The sequence below is a fragment of the Agelaius phoeniceus genome, chromosome 3 (genome assembly GCF_051311805.1).
Source record: "Agelaius phoeniceus isolate bAgePho1 chromosome 3, bAgePho1.hap1, whole genome shotgun sequence".
Lineage (NCBI taxonomy): Eukaryota > Metazoa > Chordata > Aves > Passeriformes > Icteridae > Agelaius > Agelaius phoeniceus.
Window position 1 is genome coordinate 53070942 of NC_135267.1, and position 21535 is coordinate 53092476.

At 36.3% G+C, this 21535-nt stretch overlaps 1 protein-coding gene across 3 annotated transcripts in view; it reads left to right on the forward strand.

Moving 5' to 3' along the window:
* NKAIN2 (sodium/potassium transporting ATPase interacting 2) overlaps window positions 1-21535 on the forward strand; it is a 518775-nt gene that overhangs the window by 258225 nt on the left and 239015 nt on the right. For all 3 annotated transcript variants that reach the window (XR_013181351.1, XR_013181350.1, XM_054629881.2), the window contains one exon: window positions 16776-16856. Coding sequence is in view for 1 of the 3 variants with exons in the window: in XM_054629881.2 (XP_054485856.1) it covers window positions 16776-16856 (81 nt within the window). In the remaining 2 variants the exon portion in view is untranslated. The remainder of the gene's footprint in view (window positions 1-16775; window positions 16857-21535) is intronic.

The following is a 21535-nucleotide window of genomic DNA, read 5'->3' on the forward strand; positions in this document are numbered from 1 at the left end:
ACAATATATTTTCTCTTTCCATTTAATTCCTGCAATTTCTTTATTGCTATATTTTATCCACAATGTTGGGTGTCAAAAAACATATGGAAAGGAGCTCGCCACACCAAACAGATCTTCTCACTTGATCTGTCATATCAGTGATTTCTACATGCTGGCTACATATTATTTTGAGGAAGAATTCTTAGCACCGCAATTCATGCCAGAATCAAGAATTTAGGGGACTAGCATGCTTCTTAAGTTAAAGATTCAGGACTTCTCTCTGTTTAGGTAGATGTTCCCATATCTTTCTTTCATCAGTAGAAATGTTGCACTGGAGGCTTTTTAAGGCCTAATTTCTGCAGATTTATACATATAGCAGTCATTTATTTTCAACAGCAAAATAAGACATTAGGACAGAAATCCCTGCTGAATCAAAATGATTGTAAGACCAGTACTCTTTTCACTGAAAGTTAGGGGATCACACCTGCAATCTACACTTGACACCTTCTCTAAGACTTGCCATCTATTAGTTTGAATGTTCTGCAAGTATATCCCATGGGATAACTGGAAAAAGATCCACTTCATTGCTTCCTAATACATGTTCAGTAGGCAAAATCTTCAACACACTTAGAACAGTGCTAGGGAAAATAGGGAATATAAGTTAGAATTTGAGGCTACACAGCAGCCTCTTATGCTGCTTCATCTGCTTTCTGCAGAATTTTGTTCAAAAATGAGTGCTATGGGAATGTCACCTCGACAGCAGGTTCTCACTCAAACTGGGAGTAGACAAAGTGGCTACAGAATTAATTCAGCCAAAGACACTTCAAGTGTGAGAGATCAGCAGAGTACCAGGGTGCTCTAATTATCCTTTTCTCCCCATCCATGCTCCTCCAGGCAAGTACGATCTGAGGTTGGGTGAGACAAGAAAGTGTTTAGTAATGGGAAAGGACAGAGATTTCTAAGTATTTTCGTCTTTCTAGGTCTGCATCTGCTAAAAAAATCAGTTAATACAATGAGCATTTACGTAAGTCCCCAGATGAATCCATATTTATACTGCTCAGCCAAGACTTTCTGATTCCTTTGGACCAATTCTGTCTGGTAGGGGAGAGTTTTCTAATTTTCTAACTAGTTGTATGTGACAAGTCTATGGTTGTTCTAGATTTCTTTCTTTTTATTTTAATGCCAAACTCTCCTTTGCTGATGATTTCACTGCATTTCTGTTGGAAGGGTGGTCCTGCAGCTGAGATTGTAAACATAACCTCTCTGTTCTTTTATCTTTCTTGCCATTTCATTAGTGTTCTGGGACAGAACTCAGGTGCCATGGAAGTTTTCTTAATCTTTTTGGTCTAATTTCTTGCTGATCACTACTGACCTGATAGTGGTTCTCTGACAATTCTTTTTCTTTTTTTTTTTTTTTTTCTTTTTACCCCTTAGAGTTTTATAGTTTTATAGTTATCTTTCTGGCTTTTGTTCCCCAGTGCTTACATGAGACACAGATCCTGTCTACATTTTAGAATTATCTTTTTCTTCTGACAGTAAAATTACACTTCTTATGCTTTTATTCTTTAAAATGTGATCATACTCTCAAATAACCTCCTGTGGCTTATATATTTGAACATTATCTTATTTACTTAACCTTTCACATGCTTCTTTCTGTTTTGAGATTTTATATCTCTTTGCAGTATTAATACTTCTATCTCCCTTACCCTCTTTGCTTTGGAAGTTCTCCTGTTTGTTCTCCCTATGACTAATACTATGGGATACATTTAAAGTAGAAATAAGGGCAAAGGAATATTTAACAATGTGGAGAGATGAACAAAAAAGAGCAGTGAGATTTGGGCAACTTATTGAAATTTCTTGTAGAAAAAGGACAGCAGATCTTTTTGATGGGACTGTTTCTCTTAAGTATCATCAATGAATGGGGACATATCACCTAAATATTACTGAAGCCTTAGCAGTGCATTTGTTCAACATGTTCTGAACAAGGCTGGGGAAAAATAAATTACTGTATCTATTTAATAATTTCCAGAGTGATTGTCAGGTTTGGCAATAAGTGTTTATATGTAAATTTGTCCAGTGGTTTCCATTACAGAACCTTGATATTTAGCCACTTTTATGAACAGGCTACATTTAAACACTTCAAACTAAAGTTTTTCCAAAATCTATTTATTATTTTTACCATTAAAGTGACTCAGTCTTCTGATCATCTAGATCGAGGGAACTAAAAGCAAACAAAAAATAGAAAAGGTTTGGTTGGTGTTTTTTTTTGTTTGTTTTGACAACCACTATACAAACATGTTCTAGTACTTTTCTAGTACTTTCTTGCAAAGTCAGTGTGACATTTGACATAGAAAAAAAGAGGGAAGAGATGCCACAGAGCATCATTTCAGGCTGTCTCTTGTCCACATTGCAAATTCAGCTAGATTTGTTGGAATGGGCAGTGATTTCAAATCAGGGGATGGCAACAAACTCTAGGCAGGAGAGCCAGAATGCAGCCATCCACCCTGCAACTGAGCCACAGTGCTGAGGGAGCAGGCTTTGCTTTTGCTGAACAAAGGCATATGAACCCTGGGGGCTACTCAGGCCCTTACTCAACCCATGCCTCTCCTGGCTCAGGCAACTGGCACCTTTGTAGAAGGGAGAACAAAGAGGACCAGATTTCTTCATGCCTGTGGTGAGGGGGAGAGGCAGGAAGCCATCATTCAGTTTGGGGAAAGAGGAAAGGGCAGAACACAGAAGTCTCTAGTTCATATAACTGTGGGTGGTGGGCTGTTGCCTTCTGTCATTTTGTTGTCTTGATTGGCACAGTTTTGTTTTGAGAGGCTGAGAGTCTCTAATGGCTCACATGTTGATCAACATCTCTGTGTAACAGTGGTTTTGGGATTCTTTTTGTTTTCAATGTGTCCTTTAAGCAGCATAGAGGTATTTATACCTATGTATTAACAGCAAACTCACCTGGGAGCTATTATCAGCTCATGTGGAAGACAGTGCTCATCACACAATATTAACTGTGGCTACCTGACTGCATAACACTCACTATTCACAGTGAAAGTGCAGCTGAGAAAATGCTTGCACATACACTTTTTCAAGCACTGGAACAAGAATCTATTAAAGCTGCAAATGGGGCATCTGAGACCGAGAAACTTCCAAAACTGACGGTGCCTCTGTGACCTTTATTTAGCCACCTGTGTTTTTGAATTATGCCACAGTCCTTAATTGTGTGATCAAAGTGAGAATCTCCTTATTAGTGCACAACATGGTTTTCTGGCACTGGTCATGAATAACATGGTTGCCTTCAGCACCCCAGACTCATTTGTGGCAGAAATTTCTTATCTCTAACATGAGACTAATAACTATTATCCTGCCCAGCCAGTGCTTTAGAAAGGTAATCCATGCTTAAAATGCACTCAGAAGCCACAGTAAGTCAGCTAGCCTAAGAAAATCCAACAAACAGGTGAATTTGGATGATATTCAATAATAAAGCACAAATATGGGCTGGGTGATGAAGGCAAAAGGAAATGTTAAACAGAAACATCCAGTGAACCTCTACTGTGATACATGAAAAAGAACGTTGGATGTTGCTGTAGATTATCATGGGTAACTTTTCATTCTTTTATAATTTTTCCAGGACTTTACCTTGGCTTGTTTTTATTCTTGGAAATATCTTCTTCTTTTCCTTTTTCTTTATTTTTTTCTTTGCATAGAATACATTTTGTGCTTGGACAGAAATATAATTTTGAAATATCCAAGCAATCAGGCCAGCAGAATATTCTAATTTAATTCAAGCATGAAATATAAGCCTGAACTTTAGCTTGCATAGATACAAGATTTTTCAATGGCCACAAAATTATCTTGCTGATTTTGAAACAGCAGCAATTAGAAAATGGTATTATTTTCCTACTGGATGTTTTAGTACTTATTTCCATGTACCCGGTGGAGTATGCACTCTTTCTGGCACTTTGAAATGAAGTTGGAGAGCAGGAGAAACCCATTCAATTTTCATTATAACTTCCAGAATTTGGAATAATTCAGTCTGGTTGCTTAAAAACCCAATGCTTTTCCAAGCACATTTATCAGTTTGTCATTCTGTTGTCTCCTGTCATAAAACTGTCATCACAGTCTCTCTGATGTGGCAGTGCTGGGGGCACTGGCAAAGGTTCTTGGCTCAGCCATGCTCAGATTTTGCATGGCAAGTTGTGCTGCTCCAGTGAAAGTCACATGGCTCTTCTGCCTCAATGTGGAAGCTACCATGCCTTTCATTGCTAATGTCATCGACTGCCATCTTGACATCTGGATGTATTCCCACCCCATTTGAAGTATCAGCTCTGTATTCCCCCTCACTGTTGACCTTTCTTACCTTCTTATAGTTTTTTGAGCTATCATCCTTTCAACAACCTGCTATTTTTACTTTTTCTGAAAAGTGCTGGGAAAGGATCTGTGAAGCACTGAGTGTTTATCAAAATAATGTGTATACTTTTCTATCTGAGCTGTGCATAGGTCATAATGCCAAGAAAGATATGTAAGAATCAAAGAAACTGAAGAAAAGCTGGGTTGGGAAAAAACCATTTTACCAAATATCTCTCTAAAAGTGAAGCAAAGTTCTGCAATCTGATGTTTCAAGGCAACTCACAGTTGCACTGTTAGTTTTCTTGACTACATTTGCTGTATCTCCTAATGTTCTTATATCAGAAATTATGCTGCAATTGATTGTATTTATGATACACGACGAGCTCATATGCATCTTGTACACTGAAAGTCAATTTAATTTCCTTATCATGTTTTTCTCAAGAATTTTTTTAAGCCTTGTTTAATTTAAAGTTTAAATAATCTTCTTAGATTCCAATTTGCTGAGTTAGGAGTGTTATAAGAAAAATATGAGGTCTAGCCTTAGATTGAAATAATATCTCCTCTGAACAATGGTCCCGAAAACAAAACCAACAAATTATGTTTAAATTTCTGTTGAAATTGTGTGGCATATCTTTAGGATGAACTAGGATTATTCTTCTATCTCAGCTCTATGATTTCATATAATAATTTGTTTGCTTTCCTCTCAATCTAATTCAATTCCACTTGCAAAGCTTTCCTGGTTTCAAATTTTGTAAAATGGGATGAGTATGTATTTTTGCCTTATTTTTTTCCTTTGAATTAGAGGCATATGGTGCACAATACTTAAACTATACTCACAACCTGCCCTACTCTCATTTTATTTCATAGTGGCTTTGTTCATCAGTGTCTTATCTGCTTTTATTCTGTTTCACTCCCAGTACCATATTTTTCTTTGTAAAAGAGGTACAAAAATGGTGATGGCAAGACCCATTTTCAGTGAGTGAAAAAAGAAGGAAAAAAAGCACAAAGACAGTTTATTAGTATCTCAGCTCTAGCATTTCTTCCTACAAAAGAAATGGCACTTTTGTGGCTATACAGGCTACCCATGTAAAACCTTTTTTTGGCACCTCTGTGTACTGAAACCGTCCAACTAGCTGATAAGCAGGCACCATGCCACCAAAGCAGATGGGCAGAGCTGCAGAGAGCCAAAAGACAATGTATGTGCATCAAGTGTGGATGTTGGTGGCAGGCTTCCCAGTCAGTGATGTCTTAACGATTAAATGTCTCGAGTTTTTTGCATCTGTAGTTACAGAGATGCCAGCCTTGCTTCTGAATGGTGTTTGAGATTTTTCTCCTGGTTTGTTTATAAATTATAGGGAATTTTTTGTGAATGCTTGACCTAGAAGATACTTGGAACAAGAGGGTTAGCAGTAAAGGAAATAGTGGCAATAACTTTCCTCAGCCCTAAACAGCTGGATGTTCCCTCCCAAAATTAAGCAAACAAAAATTCCAGAAAGTGATAGTGTTTTTCAGGGTATTTGAGATATGCAGAGGAGAGAAGTAACAGGTACTTTAAGTGAAAGAAAATCAAATACAATCAGAGATATACATTTACCATAATATTACCAATAAAAGGATTTGGAGGTGATGCCATGAAAGAAACACTCTCAAAGGCATGAATAAAGAACAATATGCTATTCTTTGATCATATCACATTTAGGGAAATAGAATTTGACCAGTCTATGTATATTAAGAGGGCTGGACCACAACATTATCTGATTTCATTTCTAGTTTCTTCTCAGAACTGCAAAAACCTAGGGCATGGAATATTTTTAACTGAAGTTTTTTTGATGCCAGCTGAAAGAGAAAGGAAAGGCAGTTTCCCTAATATCATCTAAGACAAGGAACTTTCTTTGTTTCCTGAGTGATACAGAGCAAACTTGCACACAGAGTCAGGTATAAACCTCCTTGAGGAAGGCCCTAATGCATTCAATGAGCAAACAAAGTGTAATGTGTTTTGGTGATTTGAGAAAAAATCAGAGATTGATTGATTGATAAAGAAAATGCTTTTAAAATAGTACTTCATTTGAATATATGCAGTCTGGTTTCAACACAAAATTATTTTTTTTTAGACAAACATAGTCCTAAATCTCCCTGAAGAAACTATAAAATTAAATCCATTTTGTATTTTATCCCCTTTTTGGAAGTGATGTTTGTGTATCTACATTCATTGTTAAAACTTCAGATTCCTCTTTTGTTTAATGCAATACATTCAGGATTGAAAAAGACTGAGAAAAAAACATGTTGTATTAAAAAATACGGATCTTGTCAATCAGGCAGTCTTTCCCATCAGATTTACTAGAAGGGAATAAAGGAATTGGAAGATCATTCTTTGTCTTCTCTCCCTTGGCTGTGGCTCATTAGACTCACTCCCAGAGTCCGTCCCACAGAAGTGGGAGCAGTGACGCTCTTGCAGGTAGGCACCCCCTATACAAGGAAAATGTGTCTGTTCCATGAGGCTGGGTTTTCTGCCTCCTGAATTTGACTCTCTCTCCTCCAGCTACCTTAACCTGCTGAACAAAATTTAGTCTGGCTCCATGGCATGGCTGGCTGGAAACACTCTGCAGATCCAGTTCCTGTGTGTTATCTCCAAAGAATGGGAGGTGACCTTTGCCATTGACTGCTACTCTGAAAGCCTCCCAAAACAGAGTTGCCAGCCAGTGACTTTGAAGGTCTGTGTGCTCCATTCTGCAACTCAGAAACACAAAGTCGTCTAGTGTCTTAGCCATGTCCCGAGTTTTTTCCAAAATTTTGGAGCGGTCTAAGGAATTTCTTAAAAATTGTGCTGCAAAAAACAGTTTGGAGAGAGGCAAGAAAAAATTTGATGGTCCTCATTTATTTTTCCTGTAGTAAATCTTTAGTTAAAATTATATCTGCTTTGGAATATGAACATTAAAGACCACACTCAAAGCTCTTTGGACTCAACCACCAGAATCCTCATGACTTTGTCTGCTAAGGAATTAAGACAAAGAAAACTGAAGGAGGAAAACAATACCTGGGAAGCTGAATAAAACCATCTCAATTTATCAAAAAGATGTTATTGTAAATGGCTTAGTTTTAGTTTTAGCAAGCATTTCAGTATATTCTCTGAGGAGGATGGATTCCCTTTATAAATAGTTGTAGTTGGCACTCAAATACTGAGGCATCAATAAAAGAATCTAAATAAATGTCAGTAGACTTCTGTTCCTAGCAACAGTAGCTATTGATTTTAATTTTTGCACTCTGTTAAAAATGAACATTGAAAGAATTCTGATTGTCCTGATTTGTATTTTTAATCGAGAATTCAAACGGGAACAGCTGCTAAACGTTCCATTAAAATAAACTGTTCAATGACTGAATTATAATCAAGATTTTTCTTTTTGGGTGTTTCTGAAAAGCCCAGAGACACCAAGGAAACAGTCAATACATGTCTAGTTCCATCAATTGCTAACGTCTGAAGCAAATTACTGCTTTCCACTTTTCCAGTGAGAAGCCCTTCTCATTAGATTACAGTTAGGTTATGTGTCTTAGGTTTATTTTAGCTGACAAGAACACCTTTCCTTCCTCACTGCACATTGTCCAGCTCAAACTGGAGGAAGTGAAAGTATTCCTGCTGAGGGCTGGCCACTCAGCAGAACAGGCAGATTCCACCTAGGAGTGCCTCAGGCTGAAAAGGGCTGGCAGCAGTGGTCCCAGCTGGTGGGCCTGGCTTACCCTGGGTGGAATGCAGGGATGTGGCAAGGTGAGCACAGCTCAGAGCCCACGTGGAGGAGCACTGCTGCCCTGCCAGGGGCTGGGCCATCAGTGTGGCCTCCTGAACTGGCACCCTCAGCAGAGCCTCTCAGTAGAGTGGTCCTTGCCCTGAACTGAGCAATGGCAAGTAACAGGCAACTTCACTTCTTGGCAAGGGAGTATTCACATATTCTGCAGAAAAGCAGTTACATAATCCTCTTGAGCACGTTTTCAAATATTTCTTAACAACCGAGGCAAACTTGTACATATAAAACCATTCTGCCACCTATCCCTTTTCATGCTAAATTTGTGGAATTTTTTATTTTTTTTTTTCTATTTTGCCATGTCGTAATTCCATAATAGTATTGACTCTTAGATTAAGCCTTTGATAAAGCAGTTTATAATATCCAATGATCTTCTTCATGTTTCTTTTTCATTGGTAATTAATTGGTAAAATGTTCTGGGGAGCCACAAGTTACAGTGGAATTTTACCACAACAATTTCTGCAACTTTCCCCTAAGATTTCTTACAACAAATATATCCATCAGTGACAGTTTAGATTCATGTGAATGCAATTTCTACACTGATAACTATGTATTACCTCTAAGGAAATCCAGGTCATGAAATTCTTTGTATTTTAGGAGTGTTCTAGAAGGTAGGGTTTGAAAAAATTATTTCAAATTATTTCTAGCACTAATTGAAGAACCAAATGACAAAATCACATCATTTTCATTTCTATATTTTTTTTTCCTATGTCAACTTTAATATAAATTTAACAGCTGATTAGAACTGGTCAAAAATAATGTAATTTCAAAGTCATTATTTCAGGTTTTTATTTCTTGAACAGCATTGATTTCTACTGCTAGTAGCTCTTGCAGTATATCCGGTAGATTAATATTGGAATTGAAGCAGAAAGGTTAAAAAACGTTCAAAGCAGTGCTATTTTAAGGTTGACTGTTGTGTAACCAGCTCAAGTTATGTCTTGAAATACAGAGATATAACAAGAATTCTGTTATAAAGAAAGTGTTTTGAGTTCTATTTAAATGAGAACTATCATTTTCCTGTTACTTACATTTAATTAGTAATTTCTAATTTGAGGGACTTTATAATCTGTTCTACAAACAAAAGAGTACTGAAAAAATATGGAAATAATAAGAGGAAAAATATCAGTCCATCTGTGAATGTATGTATGTATATTCATGTGTTTGCAGCTGGTTGGATATGTACTGTGTTGCAGTACACTGAGTATTCAGATATTTGAAGTTACTTCCTGCTGATAAATGTTTCACAGCAAAGATGTGATCAAAAGATATACAGGAATTGATAGATGAGTGAAGCCAAACCAATTAAATTTCTACTGCTATGTCAAAAGATAAAATAAATATGTCCTGTTAAAATTTCTGCCTTACCTTACTTTATACGTTAAGTGCACTTTTGTTAAAAAGCTCAACAATTGTAACATAGTGATGCACAAGAAACCTCAATCCCCACCAAACTCCCCCCCAAAACAAAACAATGAAACAAACAAAAAACAAAACCAAAAACAACAAACAACCAAAAAAAAAAGGCCAACCAAGACAATAAGAAAATATTTTAAATGAAAAGAAGAAAGTTTCTTTGCTCCTCTTTTGGAAGAAGAATGGCAGAAATATTTTTTTTTTAAGAAAACTTATTTTTAAAAGCAACTTCTTAGTTCCAGAGTACTTTCACCTGGGGAGCCAGACTATTTGTAGCTCCCTATTGTAACTGACTGAACAGTGCTACAGAGCTACAAGGTAAACTAAGTTCTTCTGCATTTTGGCCATTCACCCTTCTAGCATCATATTAAAAGAAATTATTGGTATCATTTGTAAGAATAGAGTGACTACACGGAGAAAATGTTATGTATCTTCCTTAGGAAACCTGTATGAGTGGGCTGATGTATCTCCAGAGTTGTTCGTGGTTTCTTGGAATGGAAGTTTGTCATTTAGTGTTGTGGGTTATATCTTCAGTGGTGTAGTTGGACACCAATTTAGAAGCTGAAGGACAAATGAATGTGATGCAATACTGAAAACTACTTTTCTCACTCTTTTGCACTAAAACCGAAAGAGCTATGAATCCAAGAAACAGGAAATTAACAGAAAATTAATAAATTAATTATTCAAACTTAAGCATTAATGGACCATCAGGAAGTGTAGGATATAAACAAGAGTAGTTCTCAGAACATGTCTCTTCACCAGTCCATCAGTGATATTTTACCCTTGTGATGTTTAAATTACTTTGGTATTTTTGTTTATGTGGGGGAAAAGAAGGAGTATATATCTGCATACTGCAGTGTTACTATCTTATTCTTTATGTCACCAGTGCAAGATTTTTAATGGGCTCTGTGACACTGGGAATTTCACCTCTGAAAAGTTTGGCTTTCCAAGCAGCAAGGGTAGAGTGATCAGTGTCAGACACTGGGAAATGAACCGAGCCCTGAAAGTGCCTTTCCTCTGAATTGAGTATAATGGAATCTAGATGCTGCTCAGAGGAGGACATCTGCATTGCAGACATCTAAATGTGGGCAGATGGATAGTACTCTGACAGTAATGTGCTTTGTAGAAATTCAACTTATTTTATGCAAAAGGAGTTGGAGCCATGTCTTCAGAACAAAAAGCAAATCTCTGCTGTGCTTTCTGTTCCCAGCATAATTCTGGCACAAAGAAGAGGGAACAAAACAGAAGCAGCCAAAAGAAAGAAGAAGCCCAGTGATTCCCACTCAAGCTAGAATCCCTTGGCTATGAGTAGATTGAGGGCTGACTGCACATCATATCAATATGCTGGGCCCTGGGCTGTGCCTTTATCCATTTATGACCTGACCAGAATGTGCCTCAACTTTCCTCCTGTCTTTTACGATTATTAATCCTTCTCATGCACATCAAGGTGAAAGTAGAGTTAATAAATAACATAAAATCAGAGTTTATAACTGAGTTCAAGGAACTTGAAAGTTTGTACATAGCCATGGAGTTCATGGAAGCCTCTGGAACGAAATTTTAAGCAGCATTTGCTTTGTATCTGCAAGCACTGATTGCTCAAGAGGAAAAAAACCATTCCAACAGCAATTTTGTCTTTGGTAGTGACCAGTTCTGATACACATGACAGTTCAGTGTCCTTCAGTCAGTCTTGGTAGAGGATACTAATTATAAAAGTATAATGACAAGGAAATAAAATATCAGGCAGATTTTTTTATCTGAGGGGACAAAGGAAAAGAGAAAAAAATACATAAATGTGTGACTGATGAAAGACTGAAGAGTCAAGGAATCACAATACCAATGGGTTAAAAAATTCCCTGATAAAGACAACTAGACTGTCATTGCAATTTGAGACAGAAAACTACAGCAACTCAAAATGGATGCTGCAGAATCAATTCATATTTGCTTAGAAGCAGATGCTCACAAGAATGGACAGCGCTCTGATACTATAGCCATGATTAAAAATAAATGAAAAAAAAAAAAAAAAGCCTAGCAAGAAATATCTAAGTCTTAATGATAGGAAGAATTCAGCCAAGCAAAACTAGTGGAAGCTGCATGCTGTGACAGTCAACAAGCAATGAAAAAATCCAGAGAATTATGTCATTCTGCAAGAGCTTCCCAGTACATTCAGGAATATCAATGAACATTTATTGAAGTTGAACTGGTTGCACAAAGTCCTCTGCTGCCAGGAATATTATTTTTTGTCAAGACTACTGGTTTTGGCCCTGAGCTCTCTTCAAGTGGGGCCTGTAGATAACTTCTGGGCAGGGAAGACTTTCATCTGAACTATTAAAAGCAGAACACAGTCAGTCTTTGGTCCTCATACATTCAATCACTGAATCTCTGCTGGGTGAGAATTTGACTTCAGATTCCTCTTTGGAGTTAGGCTGTGGTTTCTGATCCTGCTCTACACTGGACGCTTCCTGCTGATGTGTGACCCCTGCTGGGTTCTAGAACTGGACTCTCCACCATGTTGTGCTGCCCATAGGCTCATCAGCTCTCCAGGAAAAGCCCCAGGCAATGGGAATAGGAAGGAAACAGCAGAATGCACAAAGCAGATGAAATTAGAGATGGTGCCTACTAAGCAGCCACGTGAAGTCCCACTGTAGACTGATGTCCTTTCTGCTTCAGATGGACTTCTCACAGGGGAACCTAGAGGATTCTGTCAGTTCCAGCCATATGGAAACAAGGGGAAGATATAGTATATGGATGCCAAGTATTCAGAATTTCATTTTTTTGTCATATTTGCTGGGGAAGAGATAGGCTTGAAAATTGTATTTCTAAGTGCTATATCTTCATAGACTGGGGAAATTAGGGGAAAAAAAACTTTAGAAACAAAGATAATTATATTGTAAACAGTTCTTACTGAATTACTGGAAAGTCATGTTCTTCCCAGATATGCTGGACTCTAGATAATCTTTGAACAACTCAAGTACTGTTGTCCAGATAGCATAAATAATCACATATTTAATGACTGTGGTAAATGTACTAATTATAATTTTAGAAATTCCTTCCGTTTCTTTTTCCTGAGTATAGCACAGAAGGATCTTGAGGAATATTTTCAGATTTGGAAGAATCTGAAACTAAAATTGTGTAGATTTCTAAAAATAAAATAAATAGCAAATCGTTAATGACAAGGACAATTCAATTGCTTTGAATTTCCACAATGTAGGTCTCAGCCCTTGTATCCCCCAGACAAATGTGTTTGTAACTGACTCACATATCAGAAAAGAATTTGGAAGCAAGAGAAATGCCATGTAAAGTTCTTTGGAAAAAAAAAATTAATTATTTAATTTTAAATACTCATAGCTATCAGAGTTCCTGACTATTTATGCTCAAAAGGTAGGGGACATATTTCTCCTTCAGGCAAAGCGTGACAAGAGTATTAGATGTGAGCTCTGCTGACCATGTTTATATCAAAGGCAGTTGTGGCCTACCTGAACATTTGCTTCTTGTGCCCTTGTGATCATTTTTTCCATTTGGCTTTGGCATTAAGTGATTTAATTTCTTTGACCTCCAGTTTCCCTGTTAGTAAACTGGAGATAATGTGACTTAGACAACTTTGACAGAAGTATGAAGAGAAATGTATATGTTCTCAGTACTGGTACAGGTATTTTAATATCTCAGTTTTTGATTCCCTAAGAAAAAAAAAATCCTATATTTATTTGTGATGGTTCACAGTGAATGTAACTACACAGTATCAATGAATCATGAAATACCTAATTCTTCTCAAAATTCTTTGCAGTGGGTTATAAATTCACGTTTACTATTCAAGTCTTCAGTCTTAACCCAGTTATACCTCTTTCCAGTGTGGATCTCCATAAAAATAATAAGCTTCATTGTCACTGCTGTGCCCCTTCTTAGTATCTCCTGCTTGGTCAAGTGTGTATTCATCAAAGTTCTTGTCTTGCTGTTATGTGATTGCTGTAGCATTGTGGTGGCTTCTGTCAAATAATGCAGTTGTCTTGAACTCCCATATATAAGAAAAAAATACAGCTGTAGCCCTTTGAAGAACTCTTATAAAATGTGCTTCTAATTAGATACATATAATAGAGAGTGCCAGGGGGATTTGTTCACTGTCACAGACCTTCAGTGCTGAATTCAACTATTTGCTGAAGCACATAGAAAACAAGAGGCATTTATGACTGCATGTGATGCAGAGATAAGAGATGAGCTACATCTGAAGTCTCTGAAATAAGAAGCAATGGGAAGCAGAAACATCCATTTATTTCAAGACAACTAAACTCAGTGTTTATCCATTGAATTCAGGTAACAAGCACTTAATGCAGCATTTCAAAAGGAAGAAGTTTAAAACATACTTTTAAAAGACACTTTTAGCCTTATCTGTAGTCCAATAACGAGACATTCTTGTTAAATGAGTTTCTCTAAATGGCAGACAAATGTGTCCATTTTTTGGTGATAAATTAGCAGTAAAAAAGAAAAGTTTTGTTTCTTCATATAATAAGGTTCTCTGCTGGCACAAGAAGTTCCAAAGTTCCTTGGAGGCTTCTGTTGAATGTCCTGTGCACGTTGAGCTTTTTAATCACTGTTGCTTACATCCAATGCTAGATGTGCTATGAACAGCTGACCTAATGAAACCTGGTTTCCAGTGTCTCTCTCCCATATTTTCCCCCTTCTTGTTGACTGATAAATGATGATTTTGTAAGTCCTTCTCTGTATAAGGACTTAATAGTTTCTATTCCCATTTGTATGCTCATTTATCTGAAACCTTTGTCTTCCAATCTTCTTGTATTCTTTTGTCCAATTTGCTTAGAATTTTTCTGGAGCACAACAATTTTTCACGGAAACAGAAATTGCACATTTTGTATCTTTAAGAAACCAACTTAAGTGCAGTGTTTAAAATTTTCACTATAAGGAATCCAGTTATCTTCACATGTCAGGAGTGTTTTTATGATCTACATAAGAATATATAACATTACAGTATTACAATAATTGTCAAAACCCAACAAGTTAAAATGCTGCAAAGTTGGTTAACAAAGCCAAATTAGGGTTTTTGAATCTAAATTGATGTTTTCTTCTCTTTTTTATAATTATAAATCTTCATGTTACATGTGAAGAGGGGTGTACTGCAAGAAAGTTACAGGAAAATTAAATGCTTAATATGTTCAGTGTCTCAAAGTTTTGTTTAAAAAAATGAATTTGTTAAGACTCTCCAGCTGAACAAGGTTCCTATTTTCCAAAGTTTTATTAGCAGCCTGCATTCAAAGGGTAGATGTGGATTAGCTGGGTCATCTCTGGAGATATTCTGACCTCAACTGGATAAATCCCTGCATAACTTGATCCATGCTGGTTGTGCTTTGAGCAGAGATTGGACCAGGTGACCTCCAGAGAGTTCACCTGACCTGAATAAATCTGTCATCTGTGACCAGAAAGAGCTGACCTATAAAGTATATGTAATCTGTATGCTTTAAATTACCTGAAATTACTTCTGTATAAAGCAATTCAAGCATTTATAGCTGTGTTAGCTTCCATTAAATCAAAACTATTTTTATCATAACTTTTTAAAATTTGAACTAATAGCTAGGCTGGCTGGAAATTATTTTGTTATCTCTAAAAAAAAATTTGAACAGGTCTAAATTTTGGTTGTATTGGATATAGTCTCACTTTAATTTCTGGGAAATGGCAGAATTGTTTTATTTTCACAGTAGCTAGTAAATTAGGTTGAAAATGGCATGTTGAATAATGGACAGTGTAATGGAGAACATCGCTTGCAAGAGGAATGCAAGAAGAATCCTGCATATGTTGTTACTGAAAGAAGAGAAAGAGATTGTCATTCATGACAAACAGTAGTTTATAATGTAATTTTTTTTTTTTTTTTTGTATGGAATGGATGGTATACAGTCCAAAATATAGTCTGCTATAGTTCAGAATGTGAACTCTTGGAGGTTTGCAGAAAATAGGCCTTCCTGATTTGGTAAAGGAACTATCAACATGCAATCAGTATGGTCTGGAGAAAAGGCTAAAAAACATAAAGAGTAAGTCTGTAGATACTTGTGAGAAGCGGGGTGGTGTTATAAAAGGAGAAGGCAGCTCTCAGCTATAGCAGGTAGGGAATGGTGTCCTATCGCTGTCATATTTCACATGTATGAAAGGCCTTGTGGAAAGAAATAAACCAACATGCAGAATTGAATTGTGGACCTCGAGAATGGCTACAGCAGCCATCAGAAAAACATTTGAAGATCCTGATGTTTATTAGGTGACGGAATAATTTGTCAAGGGAAATTCTTAAATACAAACATCAGATAAGATTAGCAACTGCAGGTCAGCCTTTATTGTACAGGATCTTACAGCCTTACAGCAGGGGAATTTACTTTTCAGTCCTAGCACATAAGGTCTTATGAATACAAAACAGAAGGAGAATAGTGGACAGAAGGAGAAAAAAAGTATTCCATTACTCACATCTGATACATGAATAAGAATACTCTCCAAAGAGTATTCCATTACTCACATCTGATGCATGAATAAGAAGTTTGGCAACTACCAATGAAGAGATATTGCTTAAATATGAATGCTTCTCCTATACATTCTAGACAAAAAAACAAAAACAAAAAAAACCCCAAAGAAAGTGGCAATTTAAAATGTAGTCTGCTTCCTGTAAGTGTTGAATAATTATGAACCTTACTTTGGAAGGTCACAAAATTCCCCCATATTTTGTTGAAATATTGCAAAAAATAGTGAGATAGATAGATAACTTTTTTTTAGGTTATGTATGCTTGGTTTCTTGAGACTAAATATGAAGTGTTGAAAAAATCCAGGGCTAGTTCAATTATGCTGTTATTTAGTAAGATATAGTCGAATGATCAGGTCTGCACTTCTAATATAATTAATACAATTATATAATAATTACTATTAATAACTAATATAATTGATATTACACGCCTCTCTATTGTAACATTACCCATTTGAACAAAGAAAGAGATACAAATTAGTCTCAAATTAAAATGTCAGATTTATCAACTGTGTGCTAAGATGCAGGTTTTCTGCTGGGACTGACTACTCCGTAGGTCACTAGACACTGTGTCAGGGAAAGGGAAGAATTTATTTGTAATCCTCTCTTATTTGTAACATTTTTGTTCATAGGCACCATACTTATAATCTGGTTTTGTCTTGGATTGAGCAAATGAACTAAATTTACCTCAGCTGAGTGGAATTGTTAATTCTGTGTTTCTCTCTTCCTCCCTACAGTATGCTGTCTGGCTGGTCCTTTGGGTTACATGGAACGTGTTTGTTATCTGCTTCTATTTGGAGGCTGGAGACCTTTCAAAGGTACTTGGATACGTTTAAGCCATCAACTCTTTGTTAACATGCCCCAGGCTGTGCTCTTTTTTACTCATTATTTTAGTGTTACCTAAATGAATTTCGTAGTATGATGTAAATTTGGAATATTCTGGGTATGTTAGAAACTTTTAAACCAGACAGTAATGAGTGTATACACTCTGATGCCCACAGCAATAATTGTATATATATTTTTAAAAGAAAATTACCTCTTTTTGTCCCCCTCAGTAGCCCTGCAATGCAAATTCCACCCATGTGAGAGACATTAATTAATGGTTTCATGAATAAAAAACATTGCCATCTCAGGAGAAAACAAATGTTTATTGTACCTTTTAGCTTGCTGTTACTTAGCTGGATTCCTTTCAGGGGTCTTATACATAGTATAATAGTTGTAAAACAAGGGGTTTTCCATTAAATTAAAGATGTAAATTGAGGTGCCAGAACAGGTTGCCATTTGGCTTCATCAGTGTTTATAAAGTTTATGCTTCTGGTATGAATTTTTCCTTGAACACTTATACATAGTAAAAATCTACAGCAAAAAATATATTTTCCTAAGAATGATATATTTATAGAGTTTTATTGACAGTGTGATAATGCATAAAGTGGCAGTTGGTAATGGCCTCATACCAACACTCCTACTTTCCAAGGTGTTCCCAGAAAGCTGGCAATTTGTGGGATAAAAGATTAGCAGTGGCAACAATTTTTTTTAGGGTAATATGCTTCAATTGAGTCCAGTTATTGCTGAATTATGCTCACATTACCATGAACTGACCATCAAGAAGAATCCCTCGTGTCAAACACATCACATTGTCTTCTTGACTTGGATTTTAATTTTTTTACCTGATTATAGGGAGTTTAGGCCAACTGTAAGTTACAGATATTAGCCCCTGATCCTTTGTGAGTTACTGATACCTTTTTATGCAGAAGGTTAAACACAATTATAGGAAGAATAAATGAGGCAGAGATACATCCTTGCATGTTGTTTCTTTCAAATCACACCCAAAGTACAAAAACTACTAGAGATAAGGTATTTCATCCCCATCTATTCTCTTTCTTCAAAGATGCTGACTTCAAAAGGATCAAAATTTCATTTCCTTAGGGTGTAAAGTAATTTTCTGCAGGTAAAACGTTACCGTTTCCTGGTTTTATACTTTCAGACAGGCCAAATCTCATTAAAAGCTTGGCAAAAACATAGCAAATAAAATGACTTGCATATATTATCTTTTATTTGGTCAAAATTCTTTGTTGCCAGGAGAACTAAGATACAAAACAAACCTGGCACCTGTTGTACAATCATACTCTACCCAATCCACCCTCTTTCCACCTGTTTGTTTCAGCCACCTGCATTCCTAAACTTGTAAATGTTGGGATGTTTATCCTGCCCCAGGAAGGGAATGGGGGTGGGAAAAATGGAGGAAGGAGAAGTAGCTGTTTAAGCACTGGGCATAAAAACAGTGTAAGGACACAAGTAAGTGCTAGTTGGAAATAAAATAGGCCACAAATAGTACCTAAACCTTGAAATTATTTTTTTCCTGAAGTCATCATCTAGAATGTTTCCCAACCAGTCATAGGGTTCAGGTCTATATTTGAATGCAGTTGAATCTTTTATTTGGTATCTAGAGGTATTATTTGCTCCAGTGATATGATCTGCCTTGAAATACCCAGTAGAATATTCTTTCCACTTCAATTGGCTTTCAGAGCACCAGAATTGGTAAAGAGAGGGAGAAAAGAAAAAGTTCAGAGAAAAATGGATTTAAAAAAATGGTAGAGATCAACTCATTATCTACAAAAGATCTAATTCACATGTGGGGCATCATTCTCCTCTCCTTTTCAACTCAAATGCTACGTCAAGACTTCCCCACATGGGAAATATGCTAGAAGATCTAGTGCTTGGAAATATACATCTAATGCAAAGACACCCCACTGTCAGGTTGATACAACATACCCCTCCATTCTAGATCCTTCAGAGGCTCTGACTGTTTTACACATGTAGGCATCTTACAGAATAGATCATTTCAAGCGTAATGTTTCTCAGGCCTACGCATAAATCTTGCACTGAATCTTCTTTATTATTTATATTTTCATCTGGGAATAACTGCAATTTTAAATCTGTGGTGATAAACCTGGGTATTTTCTTTGTTTGAAATGGTATGTAGAATCTTGAGAAAAGCTCTAGGTCTGAACTGGTGCTAAATAGAGAATAAAAAACAACCTTTAAGCAAGTACCATAGGGATGCCTTTGAGATTGCAAACCATGAGAGAGGATCCTGTGCAGCATGGCTTTAAGAATTAATAGGTTAAAATTACAACCTAATAACAGTTCAGATTAGTATAGGTTATTTTTATATGTATTATTTTTAGCTTGCTACAATATAAAATAAAGAGAAGGCAGGGGTTTTTTTACAAAGTTTTAAGAAAGCTTTTATTCTATGTGTACAACAATTTTTCCATCATCACCTGCTGAGAAAATGGAGAGGACATATTTCAATTGTTAATATACTTATTTTACTTGTGGGGGTGGAGGTCATGACATTTTTACAGCTTCTCCTTATTATACTGAAACAGGTCTGTAAAGACTCAGAAATTTTCAGAACAATGAGATAAGCATCTCTAAAGAGACTGAGGAGATTCAAGGACTATTTGTGAACATCCATGTAAATCTGTTTGCATTATACACCTTTACAATCATAGCTATCTTGTGAAAAATGGTGTCACACCAAGTATTTTCTGTCCTTGAGGCACAGTTATCTTTGCTGAAACTCTATCACAGCAAGATGGAATATTTATGGCTTTGTAAGTATGGTTTGTAACAAAGAGGAAGTACAATCTCTTATTCTTAACCTTGATTTTTATGTAGATCTGTGAATAAATGCCTAGAAAACCCACTTTACAGACTTCCTTTTCAGTATTATTCTTCAAAAATATTTAATTAGTTTGTGTGTTTTTTTGCTTAATGGTGACTGCCATACTCTCTATAAGTAGGACTTTAAGGTGTCAGGACTGGTAATATTTATTTTGGCCTGTGGCTAACCAAATGTAGCACATGAAAAGCATAACCTCTTATCTTGAATGAGGCACATCTGAAGTACACTAGTGAAACAAAAAAAAAAAAAAAAAAAAAAAAAAAAACCAAAAAAGGAAAACATAATAGAAAGCATTTCTGAGAAAATGTAATATTCCTGTGATTTTTTTAAACCCAGGAAAGTAGACAAGGAGATAAATTCAGCTATCTCAGAACAGCAGAAAATACTCATGTGATTAAGAACAGCACTCTTGATTCAAGGCATTTGAAAGCTTCCCCTAATGATGTCTAATGACACCACAAGCAGAAAATAAGCAGCAAAAGAACTATCATAGTCTCATTTTTAGTTTTGAAATGAGTAAACAGTTTTTGCTGAAAGAAACCCTTTCCTGAGGTTGCAGTGGTACCATCACAAGCATGGGAGTGGAGACCATCGCTGTCAGCTGCTGGAACTCAAGGCAGAGGCTGGGTTTGGGGTGCTGGACAAGGGGGACCAGCAGAGCCTCAGCAGCCCTTGCTGCACAGGGTCCCATCCTTGAGTCAGAACTTCTGGTTCTCTTTGCATTAAACTCTATTTGTGTGACCAGATCCAAGAATTCTCCTCTCACGCTCGCCTGGCTGAGCTCCGTAATCACTTCACCATAGTCCCCAGAGTACTATGTGAATATAACCAAAAGCACACGTCTGAAAAGCTCCTTTTAACTGTCAAAATTGACTTAGTTTCTGTTTTTATTATATTCTTGATGTCTTCCTTATTTACAGAAAAAAAATTATGTTTACTATATTAAATCATTAGGTTGTACTTATATTTTTTTTACACAAAAATTAGATATTTGAAAGTCAAACAGTCTGACATCAAGAAATGCCAGAATTAAGATTGCTTGACTAAACATGATTTAGCTCTCTTCTACATTCATTTTTACATACCTCTTAATGATGAAGCCACAACTGTGTATTTTTCTTTAATCTCTCTACCACATAGCCTATTTCAGAGATGAAGTTTTGGCAGTTGAGTGAGGCTGACATACTGGATCATACTCCATATACTGCAGCAGTCAGAAAAAGATAATTACAAAATCTGTAAATTCTGTACTTCAGTTCTGATCTGAAAACATGTAGAATAAGAATATAAAAGGTTAGATACAGAACTCTGGCACCTAAAATGTCTAAGCACAGAAGTGATGCTCTGTACCTAGATCACTGGGTGTAGTCAAACTATCATTCTGTAGTCAACTCATTATTCATTATACAGGTCCAAGCAACTGTTCTTAATTAAAAAAAAAAAAAAGGGTTTCTATTTGCATTCAAATTGTGTTACTTCCTTTCCTATATTGCTCTGTACTGCAACAGGGGGAACTTGAAAGAATAAGTTTAAAATATGCACTTATTTAAAATTGAAATTGTTAAATATAATGCAAAGAACTGAATTTTCTGTAGTTATTAAAATGTAAACATAAAGGAAAATATGTAATCAGGTTGTTTTCTGCCAGAAGTTTTAAGGGAAATTAAAGGTTTCTGAACTCTTTCTCTCCTACCCACCACAAATAACTGGAAATATAAGATAACTTAGACTTACAAAATCAGACTTATTCATGCTGGAAGAGCCTCCCAAGGTCACTTAATCCAGTCTCCTGCTCAGAGCAGCACC